Genomic DNA, 19698 nt, shown 5'->3' on the forward strand with positions numbered 1-19698 from the left:
GGCTATCCAGTGAGTTCCAACCAAGGCTACCCAGTGAATTCAAGCTGAGACTACCCAGTAAGGGACAGGCCTAAGCTATTAGTGACTGCCAGGCCTAGGCTGGCAGTTCTAGGCTGAGTTCTAGCATAGGCTACCCAGTGAGTTCCAGCCAAAGCTACCCAGTGAGTTCCAAACCTATACTATCTAGAGAATTCCAGCTGAGCCTACCTAGTGAATTCCTGGCCTAGGCTAACCAATGAGTTTCACCTGAGGCTACCCAGTGAGTTCCAACCAAGGTTACCTAATGATTTTTAGGCCTAGACTACCCAGTGAGTTCCAGCTGAGGCTACCCAGTGATTTCTAGGCCTAGCCTGCCCAGTGAGTTCCAACAAGGCTACACGTGAGTTCCAGGCCTAGTCTATCCAGTGATTTCCAGGGCTAGGCTACCTACTGAGTTTCAGGCCTAGGCTACCCAATGAGTTTCAACAGAGGCTACCCAATGAGTTCCAGCAAAGGCTACAAAGTTAGTTCCAGCCAAAGCTACCTAGTAAGTTCCAGGCCTAGGCTACATAGTCAGTTCCAGGACTAGGCTACCAGTGAGTTCCAGCAAAGACTACCAAGTGAATTCTAGGCCTTGGCTACCCAGTGAGTTCCAAGCCTAGGCTATTCAGTGAGTTACAGGCCTAGGCTATCTAGTGAGATCCAGCCAAGGCTGCCCAGTGAGATCCAGCCAAGGCTACCTATTGAGTTCCAGCCAAGTCTACCCAGTATGTTCCAGGCCTAGGCTACTCAGTATGTTTCAATGAAGGCTACCCAGAGATTTCCAGGCCTAGACTACCTAGTGAGTTCCCGCCAAGACTACCCAGTGAGGGCTAGGCCTCGGCTTTCCAGTGAGTTCCAGCAAAGTCTACCCAGTGTGTTTCATTCAGTTGAGGCTACCCAATGAGGGTCAGGCCTATGTTAGCAACATATCCTTACATCCAAATTTTGAAGTCAAGGTACCTTTAAAATACACATTTTGGCATAACTCAACAGCTTTTGCAATCAAATGTTTTTCTTCAGTTACAAATATCAAAGAAAACATAATCCAGATTCTCTGTGTGGTAGCCATCTTTACATGGCTTATTTTTTATATTACCTTGAGCCTATTGCTTTAAACTGCAGCATTCTAAGACTGAAATGGCACTGTGGCTGCTGACTCCGCCCACCTCAGCTTCCCAACATGGTGTTGGTACGTTTACCACCTGCTCTGGGAGCTATCGTGGGTCTATGCTTTTATCCAAGCAGCATGTAGCCCAGAAACCTCTTTTTTTGTTTTGTACTAGCAAAGACTAAATCCACCACGCAGCTTAATGTGCCACTTGCAGAGGTCTCATTACCGCCATACTGCAGGTCAAGTGCTGGGAATTGAACCTAAGTGGTCTACAAGAGCAGCAAGTGCTCTTAACTCTTGGGCCATCTCTCTTTTATCTGGATCTATGGTGATTCTCATATATATATAATTATATATATATATATATATGAATTATATATATATATATATATATAATGCTAATAAAAATACTGTTTGATCAGCTTTTATCCTTCATCCAAATTTCACAAATGGTATGAGTAACATTTTCACATAGAAGTAGTCACTATTTAATAAAGACATTGTGAGAGTTTTGTTTGGGCTCTAGCAGAGGAAGGCATTTTAATAATAATAACTATACTTTGGGCATGATTTCAAGCCTTGAAACATCCAGGCTTCTTCTTCCCCAAGAAACCTAGGGAAGTTAGAATAAACCATGCAGGATACTCCAGTCACCTCTATCTGTAGCTCTCTGTGACCTGTATAACATTGTAGTCATGTGAAATAATTGTAACAGTTACATAGGTTGATGGTGCTTTGCTCATTTTTTGTTGTTTTATGTGGATTTGCAGTGTGTGTGTTAATATGTGTGTAAATGCACATGGCTGTGTGGGTGTATGTCCTTGTATATGACATTTTGTAAGTTATATGCTTTCTCTGTTTTGTACCCATGAATTAAATCATTTTCATTAATTCATTTCAGAGAATAGGTCATGGTGATAAAAATCATGCTGATGCTGACCGATCTCCTATCTTTCTCCAGTTTATTGACTGTGTGTGGCAGATGTCAAAACAGGTAAGAATGGGTGGGATGAATATACACTCAATGTTTAAATAGTATCTTATAACATCTGAAGTTTGCCTACAAAATAATGCAGGGCAGAAATAAAGATGAAACAGGTATGAGTGAATAATGATTGAATCCCAGCAAGAGGGACATAGGAATTCATTATTTTAATTACTACTATTATGTATATCTATAATACTCCATATAAAGTTTACAAAATTAAATTTTTAACTGGATTACCTGTTCTGATGGAAGGCCAGCAGGATGACAGTGTCTTGGCATTTCTGTGTAAGTATGCCTGCTAACTCATTATACTTAAAAAAGTATACTTTTGACCACCTTTTCCTTTTTCATCCTTGACTTGGTACATATTAAAGTATGTCAGTCTTATATGAAGTGCAAAAAAAACGAAAAGAAAAAAGAAAGGAAGGAAAAAACTATGGAGTATGTGAGGCCTTCCCAGAGTTCTACAGTGTGATAGCATTTAGTCGCTCCTACCCTCTTACCATGCATCTATGCATCTTCTCTTGCCACAGTGTGTATATGTATTTGTGTGTTTCTTTTAATTCAAAGTGAACAATAATACACCATAATTTCTTACTTTGACACTCTGGTCTAGTGGAAACCATGCTCTTCTTCCTTTAGAGAACAGACACGATTTTTCATGTATGCTTGCTTGTTTGTTTTTATCTAGTTCCCCACAGCTTTTGAGTTCAATGAACGCTTTTTGATTACGATCTTGGATCATCTGTATAGCTGTCGATTTGGTACTTTCTTATTTAATTGTGAATCGGCTCGAGAAAGACAGGTGAGAAAATCCTCCCCAGATCCTTCCAGTTCTTACTCCCTCCCCTTATCCATCTCACTTGATAGTCTTTCTCTTTTAAAAATGAGGAAGGGAGGGAGGAAGGAGTAAGGGAGGGAGGGAAGTAGGGAGGGAGAGAGGAAGAGAGAAAAAGGCCACTAAAAACACAGGGCTTGCCCTGGAGTAGGGTCACACTCCATTGATGAAAACTGATTTTCCCTTTCCCAACAGCTATCCTTTTTACATAGCTTCTTGATGAGGGGTGGGACTTGGTGTCCACTTCTTCTCCTTTCTGTAATTTTGTCTGGCTTGAGGTTGTGCAGTTGTCCATGATGTCACAGTCTCTGAGTTCTTATGTGCATCTGTGCTCCTGTATCTGGAATTTGCTGTTTCCCAGAAGTCACTCACCAACTCTGGTTCTTAGAGTCGTTCTGCCTCCTCTTCCACATAGATTCCTGAACTTGAAGTCGGGGGATTTGATAAAGACATCCAATTTGGGGCTGAATACTCGAAAGTCTCTCACTCTATACACCTTGTCCAGTTATGGGTCTCTGCATTAATTAACATCCACTGCAAAGAAGCAGCTTCTCTGGTGTGTACTAAGTGTGCACTGATCTTTAGATATAGCAGTATGTCATTAGACATCATTTTATTGCTATTTAAGAGACTATTAGTAGTAGGTTTTCCCCTGGCCCCGTGACCTGTGTAGACTTAGGTTCTTGGACTCATTAAAAATTTCAGTTATGGATTCCAGCTCATGGAAGTAGATCATAAATCCAATTAAAAAGTGGAAGGGCATGAACCTATAAAAATAGGAAAAATGGCCGGGCGGTGGTGGCGCACCCTTTAATCCCAGCACTCGGGAGGCAGAGGCAGGTGGATCTCTGTGAGTTCAGGGCCAGCCTGGACTACCAAGTGAGTTCCAGGAAAGGCGCAAAGCTACACAGAGAAACCCTGTCTCGAAAAACCAAAAAATAAATAAATAAATAAATAAATAAAAATAGGAAAAAGGAGAAACTCACAAAAAAAATTAGGTGAAAAACCAATAGATAAGTAACAAATATTGTAGCTTGAGAAATCCAAATCTAAATGGTATAGCAGAGTAGCCAAGCACCAGCTCACTCTGCATTGCAGAACACCTAGCTGGCCAGGATTGAACCCTACCAGTGTGTTTTCTGGGACAAAGTGGGAAGAGAGAGTAACATAAAGAAATGTTTAGAATAAGCTACCCATTCTTTCCTCCATCCCTCTATGGAGGTAAGGACCCTGGCAGAGGTTCCCTCTGAGGAAAGGATAACAATCATGATTCACTCCAAGTATTCTAGAACCAGGTACTTAGTCTATATCTCTCTGGGAGATATAGAAGTCTCATAAACTTTTAAGTGAGTGGGAAACAGTGCATCTTAAAAAGGGAAATGTAGGATTAACATACAACCCAGAAATTTCACTTCTAGGTTATATTTTTAAAAGAATTGGAATTGGGGGAGCTAGGCATGGTAGCTCAAGCCCATAATCCCAGAAGTTGGGAGGTTAAGACAGGGGTATCACAAGTTTCAGGCCAGTTGAGTTATATACTGAGTTCCAGGATAGGCTGGCCTACATATAAGACCCTGTATCCAAACAAAATAAATACAAAAATGCAGTCATATCAATGTATAACATAAAATTAAATTCAGGATATGTATATAAGGCATATATGAAACATAATTGAATTTTATGTTTTGATTGGATTCTATCCCTAGCATATCTCATTATGTATATGCAACTATTCCAAAATCAGAACAAAAATTCTGAAGCCAAAGCACTTCTGGTCCCAAGAATTTGGGGTATAAGATATTCATGCTCTCTTTGCAAAGAAACAGAAATCAAAACGACTTGGAATTCTTCAGTGACAGTATTGCACAGATGACTTTTAAGGAAAGCACTTCAAGCCAGCTTTCTACAGCTACCAAACTACCATCTATGCATGAAAGGAGAACAAAGATCCTCTCGGACAACACAGCATCAGGAATGATCTACTTCGGACTGGAGAGATGGCTCAGAGGTTAAGAGCACTGGCTGATCTTCCAAAGGTCCTGAGTTCAATTCCCAGCAACCACATGGTGGCTCACAACCATCTGTAATGAGATCTGGCGCCCTCTTTTGGCCTGCAGACAGAACACTGCATACATAATAAATAAATCTTTGAAAAAAAAAAAAAAAGAATGATCTACTTCATGGGCTGTGAAGTTAGTTCCGTTAGTAAAGTGTTTACCTTGCAAGTGTGAGGACCTTAGTTCAATGCCCAGAATCCACATAAAACCCTAAGCAAAGGGGGCATTTAAGTAATCCAGCACTGTGCATGTAGAGATAGGGGGATCCTTAGATCTAACGAGGCATTCTAGTCCAATTGATAAGCTCTAGGCCAATGAGAGGCCCTGTCTTTAAAGAGATGGAGAACATTTCTTAGGATGACACCTAGATTAGTGACTAGTTTGCACACAAATATACATGTGCATGTGCACATACATACACAAACTCACATTTAAAAAAAAAAAAAAACCTACTTCCTCAAATGTGCCTTCCTTTGGAATTGGCCAAAATATGCACTCCATGAAAAGAAAAGGCTGCACAGAATTCCCAGAGTGAGGGCTCCAGCAAAGAAGTTCTTGATGAGAGCTGACCACAAGGCAAAGGAACAACTGGTGTAAGTTGAAGCTACTATGACAGAGACATTTGGGTCATATGATATGCTTAAGATTCCTTGGTGAAATGTGACACAATAAGGAGAGCTTGGAGTTGAGTTTGTAAATGCCAAGAAAAGTAAAACAGTTGTGAAATCAAGAGAAAATCAATGAGTGCAGGAAAAGGAAAGCAATCACAGGACAGAAGCTGGAGAGCTCAGCTGCAAACAGCAGGTGCTTAGTCATCAGAATGAAACTACTAAACACTGAGCTAGTCAGAGCTGTGCTCTGTAATAGAGATGTGTGGCAGAAAAAAGTTTGTATGTGGGGCAGGAATGGGGGAAAGAAAGACATTGTGACCATGCCAGTAGTTAACACCTGCAACTGGATAGCTATGTGGTAGCAATAAAGGCATGCACTTGGAGGATAAGAAGACAAGTACCAGATAAATCAATTAAAAACACAAGTTGGCTCAAGCTTCATGGAAGACAGTATGAAGATTCTTCAGGAAATTAAAACCAGAACCACTCTGTTATCCAGCAAGCCTGATACTACTGGTTGTGTATCCAAAAGAAATCAAAGCCAGGCCAGGTGTGTCAGGCCTGTGATCCCAGCTACTATGGAAACTGAGGTAGGAGGATCATAAATTAAAACATTGTCTAGGCTACAAAGCAAGATTAAGGTTGACCTGGTGACTTGGTGAGACCTTGTCTCATTTTTTTTAAAAAATAGGAAGTAGTGAGATGACTTAGTGGGTAGGTAAAAGTGCTTACCTCAAAAGCCTGGTGATCTGAGTTCAATTCTGTCATAGTCAGAGTTTCTATTGCTGTGATTAAATACCATTACCAAAGCAACTTGTGTGCATGTGTTGCAGCGCACGTGGGGTGGGGGTGGGGCATTTATTTGGCTTATACTTCCACATAGTCCATCAGGAGTTCATCAGAAGGAAGTCAGGACAGAAACTAACACAGGGCAGGATTCTAGAGGCAGGAGCTGATACAGAAGTCATGGAGGGGTGCTACTTACTGGCTTGCTCATCGTGACTTGTTCAGCCTGATCTCTTATAGAACTCAGGTTCCAGGGACAGAACCACCCACCATAGGCGACCCCCCCCACACACACACACACCCTATCCCTGCCACCATCAATCACTAATTAAGAAAACGCCCTACAGGCTTGTCTACACCGAGGCATTTTTTTTTCCAAATGGGGTTACCTCCTCTCTGATAACCCTAACATGTGTTAAGTATACATAAAACTGGCCAGAACAGATCCCTAAAATCAGTGTAAACTTTGAAAGGGAGAACCAATGCCACAGAGTTATCTGAACTCTATATTCAGGCTATGGCATACATGTGCCTGCACTCACACATTCCACTAAATACTTTTTCTTAAATAAAAATAAAATATTATTAAAATAGTCTGGTTATAGACCTTAGTGGTCCTGTGTTCAAACTCCAGTAGCACAAAAAGGAACAAAGGAATCAAGTTTTATGTAGAAGAGCTAAGTGCACTCCTATTTACAGAAACACTACTCACAAAAGGCAAGAGTCACAATCTGGAATCACCTTAAATACACATGGTCAGATGAATAAAAAATAAAAAGTGATATGTTCCATGGTATAAATGGAATATAATTCAGCCTTAAAAATGAAATTCTGCCTTTTGTGCAACATGGGTAGAATAAAAGCATTAGTAACCACAGAAACAATTCAGTAAGAGTCTATGTGAGTTGAACCTATAGTAATGGAAAGTTGGACAGTTAACGGGGGGGGGGGGGTAGGATAGTGGTTTAAAAAAATGCACAAAAATGCACATCTTTGGTTATAGTATGAATAGGTCCTAGAAACCTGTTACTGTTTGGGTGTGAAATGTTCCCCCGTGGGTTCATAAGTTGGAACCTTTCAAAAGTGGGACCTTACTGGAGGAAGTGGTTCACTGCAGGGTGGACATTGATGCTTTCTGCTTTCCTAGCTGCTGAGAAGATGTAACCAGCCACTCCACACTCCTGCTGCCATGGAGTGTTCCCCAACACAATGGACTGTGTCCCTTTAACCACATGGTGTTCATGCTCTCACAAAACACTTAAGTTTATTGTTTTTTATTATACACATTTTACCAAATTAAAGCTGAGAAATAAAAAAATACAAGAAATAAAAATACCAAAGTTAGAATTTGACTCTTCCTAGTAATGACTTCAATGATAAATCATGATAGTACACTTTGAACCCACCCCAGAAAGTTCATTTGTACTTTTCTGATACCAAAATCTGTACTGGATTATGCTTATTTTGCACATTTTCTGTTTTGTATTATATACTATATATGGTTTTAAAAGTCAAACAGTTTCACAGTTAAGGGAAAAGCAACAACTCTCTCAACAACCATCAGACCTGATGACAAGTGCAAATCTAGTCTTTACAGTTCTCATGATTTATCATTTCTATAAATGAACTACATGCATTACAGGAATTTTTGTTTAGCTGTTAGTGTCTTCCTTGTCTTATTAAAGACATTACTAGGAAGAGTCAAATTCTAATTTTGGTAATTTTATTTCTTATATTTTTTATTCCTCAGCTTTGGTTTTTCCATAGTTTATGGTGAAATTTTGGTAAAATGTAATAAAAAACAAACTTGTAAATGATTTTTGAGAACATGGATATCAGTTAAAAACTGAAGACTTGGTGTAGTCAGTTATCCATATTTTTTCAAATATCTGTATGTGGCTCTGATGTAGATTAAATATCTGGATGGTTGGTTAAAGTAACTGTCCAAATACCTATTGTTAAGTAATCACAAGTTTAAACTTTATATTTCTAACAAGTAGAAAAAAATGGGAACTCAGTGGGGACTTCCTAATTTTCCTTTGAGGGGAATGAAAAAGACAGTGTGGCCCATCTGTTCATAAATGTTTTGCCTAGCCAGGAATTGTCTTTGTAGGTCAGTGAGTTACATTCAGTGCTGCAGCATTCTGAGTCCCTGTTGTTAGTTATTTGGCAGCGCTCTTACCCTGTGAGGAAATGTCATGAAACACGACAGAATCCACTAACAAGAGTTTTATTAAGGTAAGAGAGAGACAGACAGACAGACATGACAGGCCTGTGAGAAAGACACATGCATAAGGAGGGAAGCCAGGAATATGGCGCTGGCTTATAAAGGATGGGCTGCGCCTGCGCACACAGGCGCATGTGGCTATTCCATGCATGTGCATAGATCACATGGTTGCACTGTGCGCTTTACACAACCATGCAAAGTCACAGGGTCCTTGTCACCACGCGAGACGTTTTGACCCGGAAATGGCTATTTTGAACCCCAAATGGCTATTTTGACCCGGAACTGGTTAGGCAGAAGTGTCTAGGTCCCCCGGGCATGCCCAACCATGGGGGCATGTTGTGAATCTATCATCCCTGACTCTTGTGTGTGTGTGTTTTTTAAAAGAAAAACATGGCAGTTGAGTGGGTATGGGGCTTCCTTTCTCTCAAAGACTGCTTCCAGTTGAATAGTGGGCATCAGTTGGCTCTTGGGGGAAATGCGGAGGGTAGCTTGTGAAGTCCTGGGATGATGGTTTTTCCATAGTTTATGGTGAAAAATGGGGGGTCCAGAAATGATGTTCTGCCATCCCCTTGTTCTGCAGCTGTCCATCCTTCGTGGTGTGGCTGGGAACCTTTTGTCTGACAAGATACTGGTGACACAGAAAAAGCTTAGAGAAAAAAGAATCATTACTATTTTATTTTTGGAGTTGACATTTACCTCAGGTAGATCTGGCCTGCCCAGATGGAGACATGTGACATTTATCTGAGGTAGAGCTGGCCTTAGTACTCTGCTTAATTTTTACCTGAGACAAGCCTTATTAGAGGTAGTTTATTTAAGGCACCTGTTTCTCTTATTAGGTTAGCATTTAGGAAACGTAGGTGATCAGTTGTTGAGTATTGAACAATGATAGACTGTTGTATTATATTTTCCTTACCGCCTGGATGTTTTTGATGGTCCTTTTTGCCTCTGGCTCTGTGTGGCCCTAGTTGGGAAAGGAAGGGGTGATACCTTATTCCTCTGGAATTGGTGACAAGGCAGTGGATCCTGATGTCCTCTGGAGCTTGTGAGTGAGAGGCCCTGTCTGTATCACTGTGTATGAAGAGAGATTTTTTTCTGGGATGGAAGTGAGATAAAAGGTTTTAGATGAGACAGGTGGACCCAATGAAGAAAGCCCTTGAGTTTAGCAGCTGTAGGAGTCACAAGAATTACCTTGAAGGATCCCTGCCACTTAAGGGAAAGGGGTGAAGGGCGCTGGCCTGGAAGGAAGAGAAGAACCTGATCCCCAATGTGGATTGGAGTTGGACAATTATTGTCACACGGCTGAGATAATGAACAGTCTGTGTAGCTCCATAGGATAGACCTTAGGTGACATAAAAGAGGAGTTAACAGGCTATATGGAACAGTTGGAGGGTTGGATAAAAGACCTGGTATTAGAACCGGCCTTCCATACATTAATTCAAATGGAGAAATTGAATGAGGCTTTTTAGGAAGAGCCCTGAGTCTGAGAAGAGCTAGAAGCAATAATCTTACCCAGTCGAGGTAAAGTTCCTGTAACATCTTAGTAAGAATAGTTTTTAAAAACTGGTTGGTATGCTCCACCTTTCCTGAGGATTGAGTACGGTATGGGTTATGAAAATGTCAAGGAATGTTAAGAGCCTTAGCTAGTGTCTGGGAAACCTGGGAGGTGAACTCCGGGCCATTGTCAGACTGAAGAGAAGCAGGAACCCCAAACCGAGGAATAATTTCTCGGCGAAGGAGGTCTGCAACTGTCTGAGCCTGCTTATTAGAAACCAGATATGCCTCCACCGAATTTGAAAATCAGTCCACCATCACGAGATATTTAACTTTCCTGACGGTGGGCATGTGAGTAAAATCGAGATGCCAGTCAGTTCCTGGAAGGGAACCTCTAGCCTGGTGGGTGGGAAAAGGTTGACTCCTGTACTTGGTATTGGGATCTGTTTTTTGGCAGATTTTACAAGTAAGTCCTCAGAGTTGGGCTGCAGGTGAGCTTTTATGAATTGAGACAGAGCAAGATTATTAGGATGAAAGAGCTGGTGTAGATAGGAAAGAATTTGCCTAGTGTCAGGGGTTCCCTGTGAGGATATGAGCTGTACTGTATGGATTCCCTGTGGTGGGTGAGGTGAGACTTGGCCCTGGAGGGCCGCTGTCCTGGCTGCCTGATCAGCCTGGTTGTTTCCCTTAGAGATGATGGAGCTTGGTCTGATGAGACCGGCAGTGGACAATTCCTATAGCCTTGGGGAGGTGGGAAGCCTCCAGCATGGCCATTATTTGACCTGAGTTAGATATGGACCCCCCTTTTGCTGTGAGAAGGCCACGCTCCCTCCAAATAGCAGCATGGGACAGGAGGATATAAAAAGCATATTTGGAGTCTGTGTAAACATTTAAAGATTGTCCCTGTACCAATTGGAAGGCACAGGTGAGAGCTATCAGCTCAGTCTATTGGTTGGTGTGTGTGGGTAATGCCTGTGCCTCTATTATCTCAGTATCTGACACTATGGCATAACCTGCTTTATGGGTCCCTTCATATAAAAAGGAGCTGCCATCTGTGTACCAGGTATAAGTAGCCTGAGGCAGTGTGCCCTCCTGTATGTGTGAAGGGTGTAGTAACAGCTCCTCTAAGGTTTCATTGCTGGAATGAAAAGGAGAATAGTCAGCATTAGGTTGAGGGAGGAGGCTTGAAATATTAAGAGGTGGACAAGTCTGGAAAGTAAATGTGGCATCCTCTAGTAATGCCACCTGAAGAGAAAGAACCTGGGAAGAAGGTAAAGTTTGTAAGCCTTTATAAGCTAATAGATGGGACAGATTATGATGAGAAAACACAATTATGGGTGACCCAAAGCTTAGCTTCTTTGATTCCCGAATAAGGAACTCTGCAGCTGCTAAGGCACAGATGCAAGGTGCCCAGCTCTGACTGGTAAAGTCTAACTTCTTTGACAGATAGGCTATAGGTGCAAAGGAGGGTCCCAGCTGATGCCCTAGAGTTCCCAAGGGCAAATCCTTCCTTCTCTGCTACATAGAGGGAGAAGGGACGGGTTAAGTCTGGAAGATGAAGCACTGGGGCCTGAAGAAGAGCCTGTTGGAAAGAGCCTTTGGAAAGGTTTAGTGTCAGGATGGAGGAGGGGCTCATGTGGTGAGCCCTGAGCTGCCTCGTATAAGGGGTGAACAAGGAGAGAAAAAGATGGAACTCAAGACCGTAGGAAGCCAGCTATTCCTAGGAAAGACAGAAGGGACTGTAAGAGGCTGTATTAGTCGCTTTCTGTCTACAGTAATAGTCTTATGGGTTGGAGTAATAGACCCAAATAGGTGACCTGGGGAGTGGACAGCTGAACTTTAGAAGGAGATACCCTGTAACCTCAACTGGATAAGAAATTTAGGAGAGCAGAGGTGTTAGTTTGGCTAACCTGTAAGGATGGGCTACAGAGTAAAATATCATCTACATACTGTATTAGTTTAGAGCCAGGGAGAGACAGAGAAAGCAGGTCAGAGGCCAGAGCCTGACCAAATAGGTGTGGACTGTCCCTGAATCCCTGTGGCAGAATAGTCCACGTCAACTCTGTGGACAGGAGGGTGTCAGGGTCAGTCCAGGTGAAAGCAAAAATATTTTGAGACTGAGGACTGAGAGGAATAGAAAAGAAGGCGTCTTTGAGATTTAGAACTGACAAGTGAGACGCTCCTGAAGGGATAGTGGACAGGAGAGTATAAGGGTTAGGCACTACAGGATGGAGAGGGACCACTGCAGAGTTAATGAGCCGGAGGTCTTGAACCAGGCGGTAGGTTCCATTAGACTTTTTTGTTTGTTTGTTTTTTGTTTTTTGTGTTTTTTGTTTTGTTTTTTCGAGACAGGGTTTCTCTTTGTAGCTTTGGAGCATGTCCTTGGACTAGGCTCTGTAGACCAGGCTGGCCTCGAACTCACAGAGATCCGCCTGGCTCTGCCTCCTGAGTGCTGGGATTAAAGACGTGTGCTACCACTGCCCGGCTCCATTAGACTTTTAAACTGCAAGTATGGGGGTGTTAAAAAGTGAAGAGATTAGGCGGAGCAGCTTTTTCCTGAGAAGGTCAGAAATGATAGGCTTAAGTCCTCTTAGGCTCTGGAGTGAGAGAGGGTACTGAGCTTGGGTGATATATCTGGCAGGATCTTGTAGCTGGATAATTATATAGGCTGATGATGTCTAGCGATAGAAGGGTTTTGTGTATCCCAGACTTTTTGGTCTACCTGAGAGGCTGGCAAGGGAAAAAAAACTGTTAGAGTCTGTAGAGTGAGTAGCTAGGAGAAGGAGGAGGGGAGCTGCTGGCACGTCTGGGGTGAGGTGAATGTGGGGAGCAAATGAAATGGGTGCTCCTACCTTAGCTAGAAGATCCCTCCCCATTAAAGGTACAGGGCAGCTTGGCACCACTAAGAATGTGTATGTGAAAGGGATGCCTCTGAAAATGCAATTAAGTGGTGGTGTCTGATGAGGTAGGTAAGGCTGTCCCCAACCCCGACAATAGGGAGATGAGAAGGAGAGGTAGGCCCCCAAAACTCTCTTAGGACAGAGTAGGTAGCTCCGGTGTCCAAAAGGAACAAGATGGGGCACCCATTTACTTTTATTACTACCCTTGGTTCCCTGTGTGAGATGGGAGTGGCCAGGGCAAAAACTGGGCATCATCAGTCCTCGCTGTAGGCCAAGCCTAGAAAGTCAGCCGAAGGGTTGTGGTCGTCTTCGTCTGGTGTTCCTATGTCACTTGGGACATTAGGACAATCAGCTGACCAGTGACCCTTTTGGCAACATTTTGGACAAGGCCTTGTTGGTGCCCTTTGTGGGGCGGTGGTGCAAGCCAGGGCCCAATGGCCTACTTTCCCGCACTTGAAACAGGGACCAGATGGCTTTCGGGGAGCCAGTCAGATAGTGTTTGCCAGCATCTGGCAGTTCCTTTTTTGGGTCTTCTCATCTCTCCCATGGTACACCTTAAATGCTATATCCAGCACATCTACCTGTGAGGTCAGAGGGCCATTCTCTAAATGTTTAAGTTTAGCCCTAATATTGGGGAAGCTCTGTGAGACAAAGTGGGTCATTAGGAGCTGCCTGCCCTCAGGGCTCTCTGGGTCTAAGCTAGTGAACTGAAGTAGAGCCCTGGTAAGGTGCTCCAAGAAATGAGATGATTTTGGTCCTTATCTTGAATTTACAATTTTTAGTTTTTCATAGTTTACTGGTTTTAGGGCAGCCTTACGGAGGCCTGTCAGGAGACAGGTAATAAACCTATCTCTGGCTAGAGAGCCACCCTGGGTGTTATAGTCCCAGTGTGGTTCTTGGTCAGGAACTGCCTCAGCTCCTGGGGGGTATGAGGGATTAGTCTGCAGAATTTCGTCTGCATGGGTCCTAGCCTGTTCCCATACCTGCCTGTGCTCCTCAGGAAGTAAATTATTAGAAAGTATCATGTATATATCATGAAAGGTGAGACTATAAGATTGAGTTATATATTGAAACTGTTTAATAAAGGATTTAGAAGTAGGAATTAGAAGTATAAGAACCCAGCTTAGTTTCTATCTGAGAGAGTTCTGCGAGAGAGAATGGAACATGGACCTTAATCAGTCCATCCACACCAGCCACCTCTCACAAAGGGAGAACAGTGGAAGGGTTTGGGTGGCTGGAATCAGGCATTTTAGCAGTTTGAGAGTGGGTAGTAGGAGGAGTAAAGGTCGGAGCCAGGGCAGGGCCTTTGGAAAAAACCACTGCCGAGGGAGGAGCAGCTGCTGCCAAGGAAGAATTGGCTTTAGAGGAAGAAGAATCCGAAAGAGGAGCTGAAGGAACAGTCACCCTAGGAGTAGGGGTGGGAACCAGAGGTCGGATAGGTGGAGGTTCATTAGCAGGATCTAGAGTCAGAGATTCTGTAGTCAGAGAATCCTCTAGTTTAGGCATAGCTAAGGGCATATGAGCAGGAGAGAAGGAATCCAGAAGAGATGGTTTAGCACTGAGAAACAAGAAAGCTATGATATAGGGCAACTCTTTCCATTTGCCTGTTCGCTAGCAGAAATTAGATAGTTCCCGTAAAATATCAGGGTCTAAGGAGTGGCTCGGCGGCCATTTTTTTGTTATTTTCTAAAGCATATTTGGGCCATCTCTTAGTACAGAGATGGATAAACTTAGGAATCTTTAAGTAAGGCATTAAGCTGAGAGGTTTCAAAGCTTCAAGAAGACAGCCTAAGGAAGAAGTAGGACTGATAAGGTTGGAAGCCTTATTTCCCATGTCTGCAGCAGAGGCAGAAAAATTTAAAAAAAAAAAAAAAAAAAAAAAAAAAAAAAAAAAAAAAAACGTGATCTGGAGCCAAGGCCCCAGGCATCCCTAAAGCCAAGGACAGATACTGGGCACAGGCTGCTAGATGGCTTGTCAGCCGAAAAGCAGCCCCCCCCCCCCTGCATGAAGCAAGGATTCCCTGGGAATCTGGAACAGTGTCTACCGCTTCGTCAAGCCGGAAAAACATGTCGCTCCCACACAGCCTCAGGACGCACCCAATGGTGGTGGTCCAACCTCAAGGAATATCTCAAGCTGCAGACATGGTAGATGGCTAGAAATTTAGGCCTGTGATAGGGGCCGACTGTAGCCAATAAAGACCGTGGCCGGGGGTCCCCCAGTTTCAAGAATACTCAGTGAGGCAACGGATGCCCAATGGTTGTTCTCACAGATTCAGGAAACCGTTTACACTGGCCGAAAAGTAGGGGACTCACCAATCAGAGCAGTGGTGTTGAATGGAATTCATGCGGCCAGGCAAATGGACAGTGGTCTGTCGCATATAGAGCAGAGTCCCCAGTTTATGAGTTTCCAGGTGCAGGGCGCCCGGAAGCACCCATGTCTTCATGACACCAGATGTTGGTTATTTGCGGCGCTCTTACCCTGCAAGGAAATGTCACGAAACACGACAGAATCCACTAACAAGAGTTTTATTAAGATAAGAGGGAGAGAGAGAGAGGTGTGCTCAGGCCTGTTAGAAAGACACATGCATAAGGAGGGAAGCTGGGAATATGGCGCCAGCTTATAAAGGCTGGGCTCCTGTGCACACAGGCCCATGTGGCTATTCCACGCATGTGTGTAGATCACATGGCTGCACTGCACGCTTTATGCAACCATGCAAAGTCACAGGGTCCTGGTCATGTGAGACATTTTGACCCAGAAATGGCTATTTTGACCCGGAACTGGCTAGGCAGAAGTGTCTAGGTCCGCTGGGCATGCCCAACTGTGGGGCATGTTGTGAATCTATCATCTGTCTCCCAGAAGAAACAGTGGCTAGGCAGTTATCTATGCAAATATCAGGAAGTAGATGTATGCACTCAGTGATTCTTTTTCTTAGCTATTATGGAGAATAATATATACCTATCATTGGTACTATTCCCGAATTGTATTACCACCGGCTGCAGGGTGGTTTGTAAGTGTGTTTATCTTTCTTCTTTCTCTCTCTGTAGAAACTTACAGAAAGAACAGTTTCTGTGTGGTCGCTAATTAATAGCAATAAAGACAAATTCAAAAACCCCTTCTATACAAAAGAAATCAATCGGGTTTTATATCCAGTTGCCAGTATGCGCCACTTGGAACTGTGGGTGAATTACTACATTCGATGGAATCCCAGAATCAAGCAACAAGTAAGTGAAAAGACAGCCTTGCTGGACTGAATGGCTCACCCCAGATAATATCATGCTGTTTGCTGTGCTGGTGGTTTGTTCACATTCTGAGAACAAACATAATAAATAAAATACTTGCTTTTAAACTAACCCTAATTTAAAATTGTTGTGAATTACTAAACCATGAATTTTGAAATTAAACTTATATTTCTCTGCCCAAATGAATGCTGTAATTTTTTAACCATAATGTAAGCCATTTTAAAACTCTATAAAGTTGCTAAATTTTCCTAGCTAAGGGTTTGCTTTAATCACTTGAAATGTTTACACATGATTAGAAAACTCTGTACATAATTCCCTGACATTGTGTGCACTTTTTTAATTCTGGCACTTAGGAGGTAAAAGGTAGGCTATTCAGAAGTTCAAAGCCAACCTCTGCTACATAGTGAATTTGAGACAAGCCTGGGTTACTTGAGACCTTGTCTCAAAAGTTCTCTGCACTGACTAGACGTAAGTGATCATTTAAAAGTGAGGAAACATTTTTCTGCCCTCCAGTTGAGATGTAAATATGAAGTAAGCTGGCCTCAGCATGCTTCTTACTGGATATCTTTATATCTAAAATAAAGGTACCGATATACCAATGGTTAGTAAATTTAGCTACCTACTTATCAGTCAAAATGGAAGCAGTTTTTGAAGTGAAATACTTCACATTTAAATAAAGACATTTCTGTGGGCTTTCCCTTCTCACAACTTCATCTTAAACCAGAAGAAAAAGCAGCCTATTTATAAGGCTTCAAAGAAAAGTGCCTCCACTGACAGCTTTGTTCTGAGTCTTATGGTGTTTATAGTGGCTCTTGGTAGTTTTGCTCATTTTCCTGTGGTGTAGGGCATTGACTCCCTTCACAGTTCCACCTTGCAAGAACCTCAGTTGTAATCCCATCAGTGGTAGGCTGGGGTGACAAGGCAGGGAGCTTCACTCTTGATTTTACTGGCTTCACTGGCTTCATTGGCTTCTCCACACACCATCCTGTGCCTCATACTCACTGGGGAATTGCTCATTTAAACCTGGTACCCTCACTTCCAAGTCTCTGTGAAAGGCTTTTGTAATGTGGCCCTATTTGAAATGTGCATTCTTTTTGGAAAGTGACAGGTGCCAGAGCTTGAGAACATTTGCCCATTTAGTTTGGAATTTGAGAAGTACTTTGAGGGAATTTACTGAACAGTAGTTCTGGCATTTAGAATATCAGGTAACAAGTAAACAGGGTCTTTTCTAACTGCAATTACAGAACACATATTTATTTTCCAATTAAAAATATAAGATGGGCATGATGGATCACATCTTTCATTTCAGCACTTTAAAGGCAGAGGCAGGCAGATTTCTGTGACTTTGACTCCAGCTTAGTCTACATAGTGAGCTCAGGCCAGCCAGAACTAGACAGTGAGACTCTGTCTCCAAATAAACAAATAAATAAATAAATAAATAAGTGAATGAATGAATGAATAAATAGATAAATAAGAGTGTGTGCGCATGCGCGTGCACACACACACTCACTCATACTGAACAGTGTTTGTCTTCTAAAATAAGCGCTTTTTGTATTTGTCATAGCTTTCTTTTAACCATTGGCTATGAGGAACTATTTACAGTGTCTGCATATTCTACAATTACCTTTCTACTTGTACTTGTCAAAATTTGTGTATTACAAGGGATTTTGAATAATTTCTTACGATAAAAAAGTAACAATGATTATATGACAAGTCATTTGGTTTGGGACCTTTTGATTGGTTTTGTTTTATTTTGCTGATTAGGCTAGTTTGAAGGGACATCATCATCATCAGAACATTCTATAAAGTACCCCCACCCCATATTCTCCAAGGGTTTAGCGAAATGGGACCTGGATAAACAGGAATGTTCGTTCTTTGAGGGAACCTTTTACTTTCAGACATTAATTGCTCTATATCATGATCTGTTGGCATCTATTCAAAAACATTACCTTCCCTGTGTAGATTTTTCTGACTGTAATATTCCTATGCAAATTGATATCCCTGGGCACTTCATATTTTCTTCTATAAAATACTAAGTGTTCCTGTATGTCCTGCACTGGAAGAATACAGGGGTTAGGGAGAAATGATCTCTGCTGACAAGAGTCTCCAGGCTGGCAGGGGCATATAAGCTGATAATTGCAGTGCATGGGGATGAAGCTGATAATAGAGGTGTGAATTAAGTATGTGAGAAGTCTTTAGAGATCTGCTTATGTAGAACTAATCACATAGGACTATAAATTATATAATGTAAAACTGAAAGAATGTACTTAACCACTTAAAAGTTAAGTGATTATTCATTTGCATGACCTAGAAAGCATTCAGTTAATGGCCACCTACAGTATTCACAATGCAATGATATGCTGCCCATGTTGAAAGAAAAGAATATGCAGCCCCTTTCCATAATGAGCTCTTAACTTGATGAAGACAAGGTTAGCTTGTTCTTAAAAGCAGACTTTGTCAGTTCTTGCTGTGACATCAAACTTGGTAATTGAAAGTTAAGAACAGGCCCAGTGACATATAAACCATCTGACATGTAGAACAGTTAAAAGGCATATGAATGTGAAAATCATTTGAGGGATAAAATGCTTCTTTGATGAGCTATCCTGTGGTTTGTATGTCATTCTGAGTTGGGCACACACTTTACTCACAGCTCATTTCTAATTGAGAAGTTCAGGTAGAGCATTTGAAGTCATTGGACTTTAAATTTTACTGTTTGTTTGCTTGTTTGTTTATATACTCTCAGAAATGGACTCCTCTGTTAATATTGTTTAAGTGTTTTTTTCTATCTATAGGTTAATGACTTCTGTGTATTTTATATTCATCACTGATCATTTTCATTTGTAAATTTTTAATCTCTTATTGCTAATAGTTTAGAAAACTCATTCTAATTATACATACATACCACAGCAAAATGATTTTGTTACATCTGATTTCTTTTTCTTGTCTAAGTATATGTGCTTATTCTAGTGTTCAAACTGACTCTAAAATTTAATGTTCATATGGAAGATTATTTTTTAGATAACCAAAATTGTTTGGGAGAATATCAAGGAAGAACTTGCCCTCCTATATGTCAAGAATTATATGACCCAGACCTGTATAAGATTGTGCTTGTCTGAATCCTGTCATGGGGGTACTCACATGCCCACCTCCAATATGGATTTAGAGGCAGTCTACAATAGCTAGACGACAGCGGCTCTTGAATCTTTATCTCCCACCCCCAAGAAGTTATAAGTACTGAACAGCTAGGAGAAGGGACTAATGAGGCTGTGCCCCTCCCTGAGAATTAATAGGCAGTTGACAGAAGCTAAGGGGAGGAACTCATGAGGTTTCACCCCTTCCTGAGAATTGATAGGCTGTTAACCATAACTGAGAGGAAGGACTCTCTAGCCCCCTCCTTAAGGATTTATAAGCAGCTAACAGTAGCTAGG

At 42.0% G+C, this 19698-nt stretch overlaps 1 protein-coding gene across 6 annotated transcripts in view; it reads left to right on the forward strand.

Moving 5' to 3' along the window:
• Positions 1-19698, forward strand: part of Mtm1 (myotubularin 1) — a 138404-nt gene that overhangs the window by 112687 nt on the left and 6019 nt on the right. For 4 of the 6 annotated variants that reach the window (XM_028856586.2, XM_028856590.2, XM_028856587.2 and 1 more), the window contains 3 exons: positions 2034-2126; positions 2812-2925; positions 16076-16252. In XM_028856586.2, coding sequence (XP_028712419.1) covers positions 2034-2126; positions 2812-2925; positions 16076-16252 — 384 coding nt within the window. The remainder of the gene's footprint in view (positions 1-2033; positions 2127-2811; positions 2926-16075; positions 16253-19698) is intronic. The other 2 variants (XM_037199281.1, XM_028856589.2) reach the window with 2 other exon arrangements.

The sequence above is a fragment of the Peromyscus leucopus genome, chromosome X (genome assembly GCF_004664715.2).
Source record: "Peromyscus leucopus breed LL Stock chromosome X, UCI_PerLeu_2.1, whole genome shotgun sequence".
Lineage (NCBI taxonomy): Eukaryota > Metazoa > Chordata > Mammalia > Rodentia > Cricetidae > Peromyscus > Peromyscus leucopus.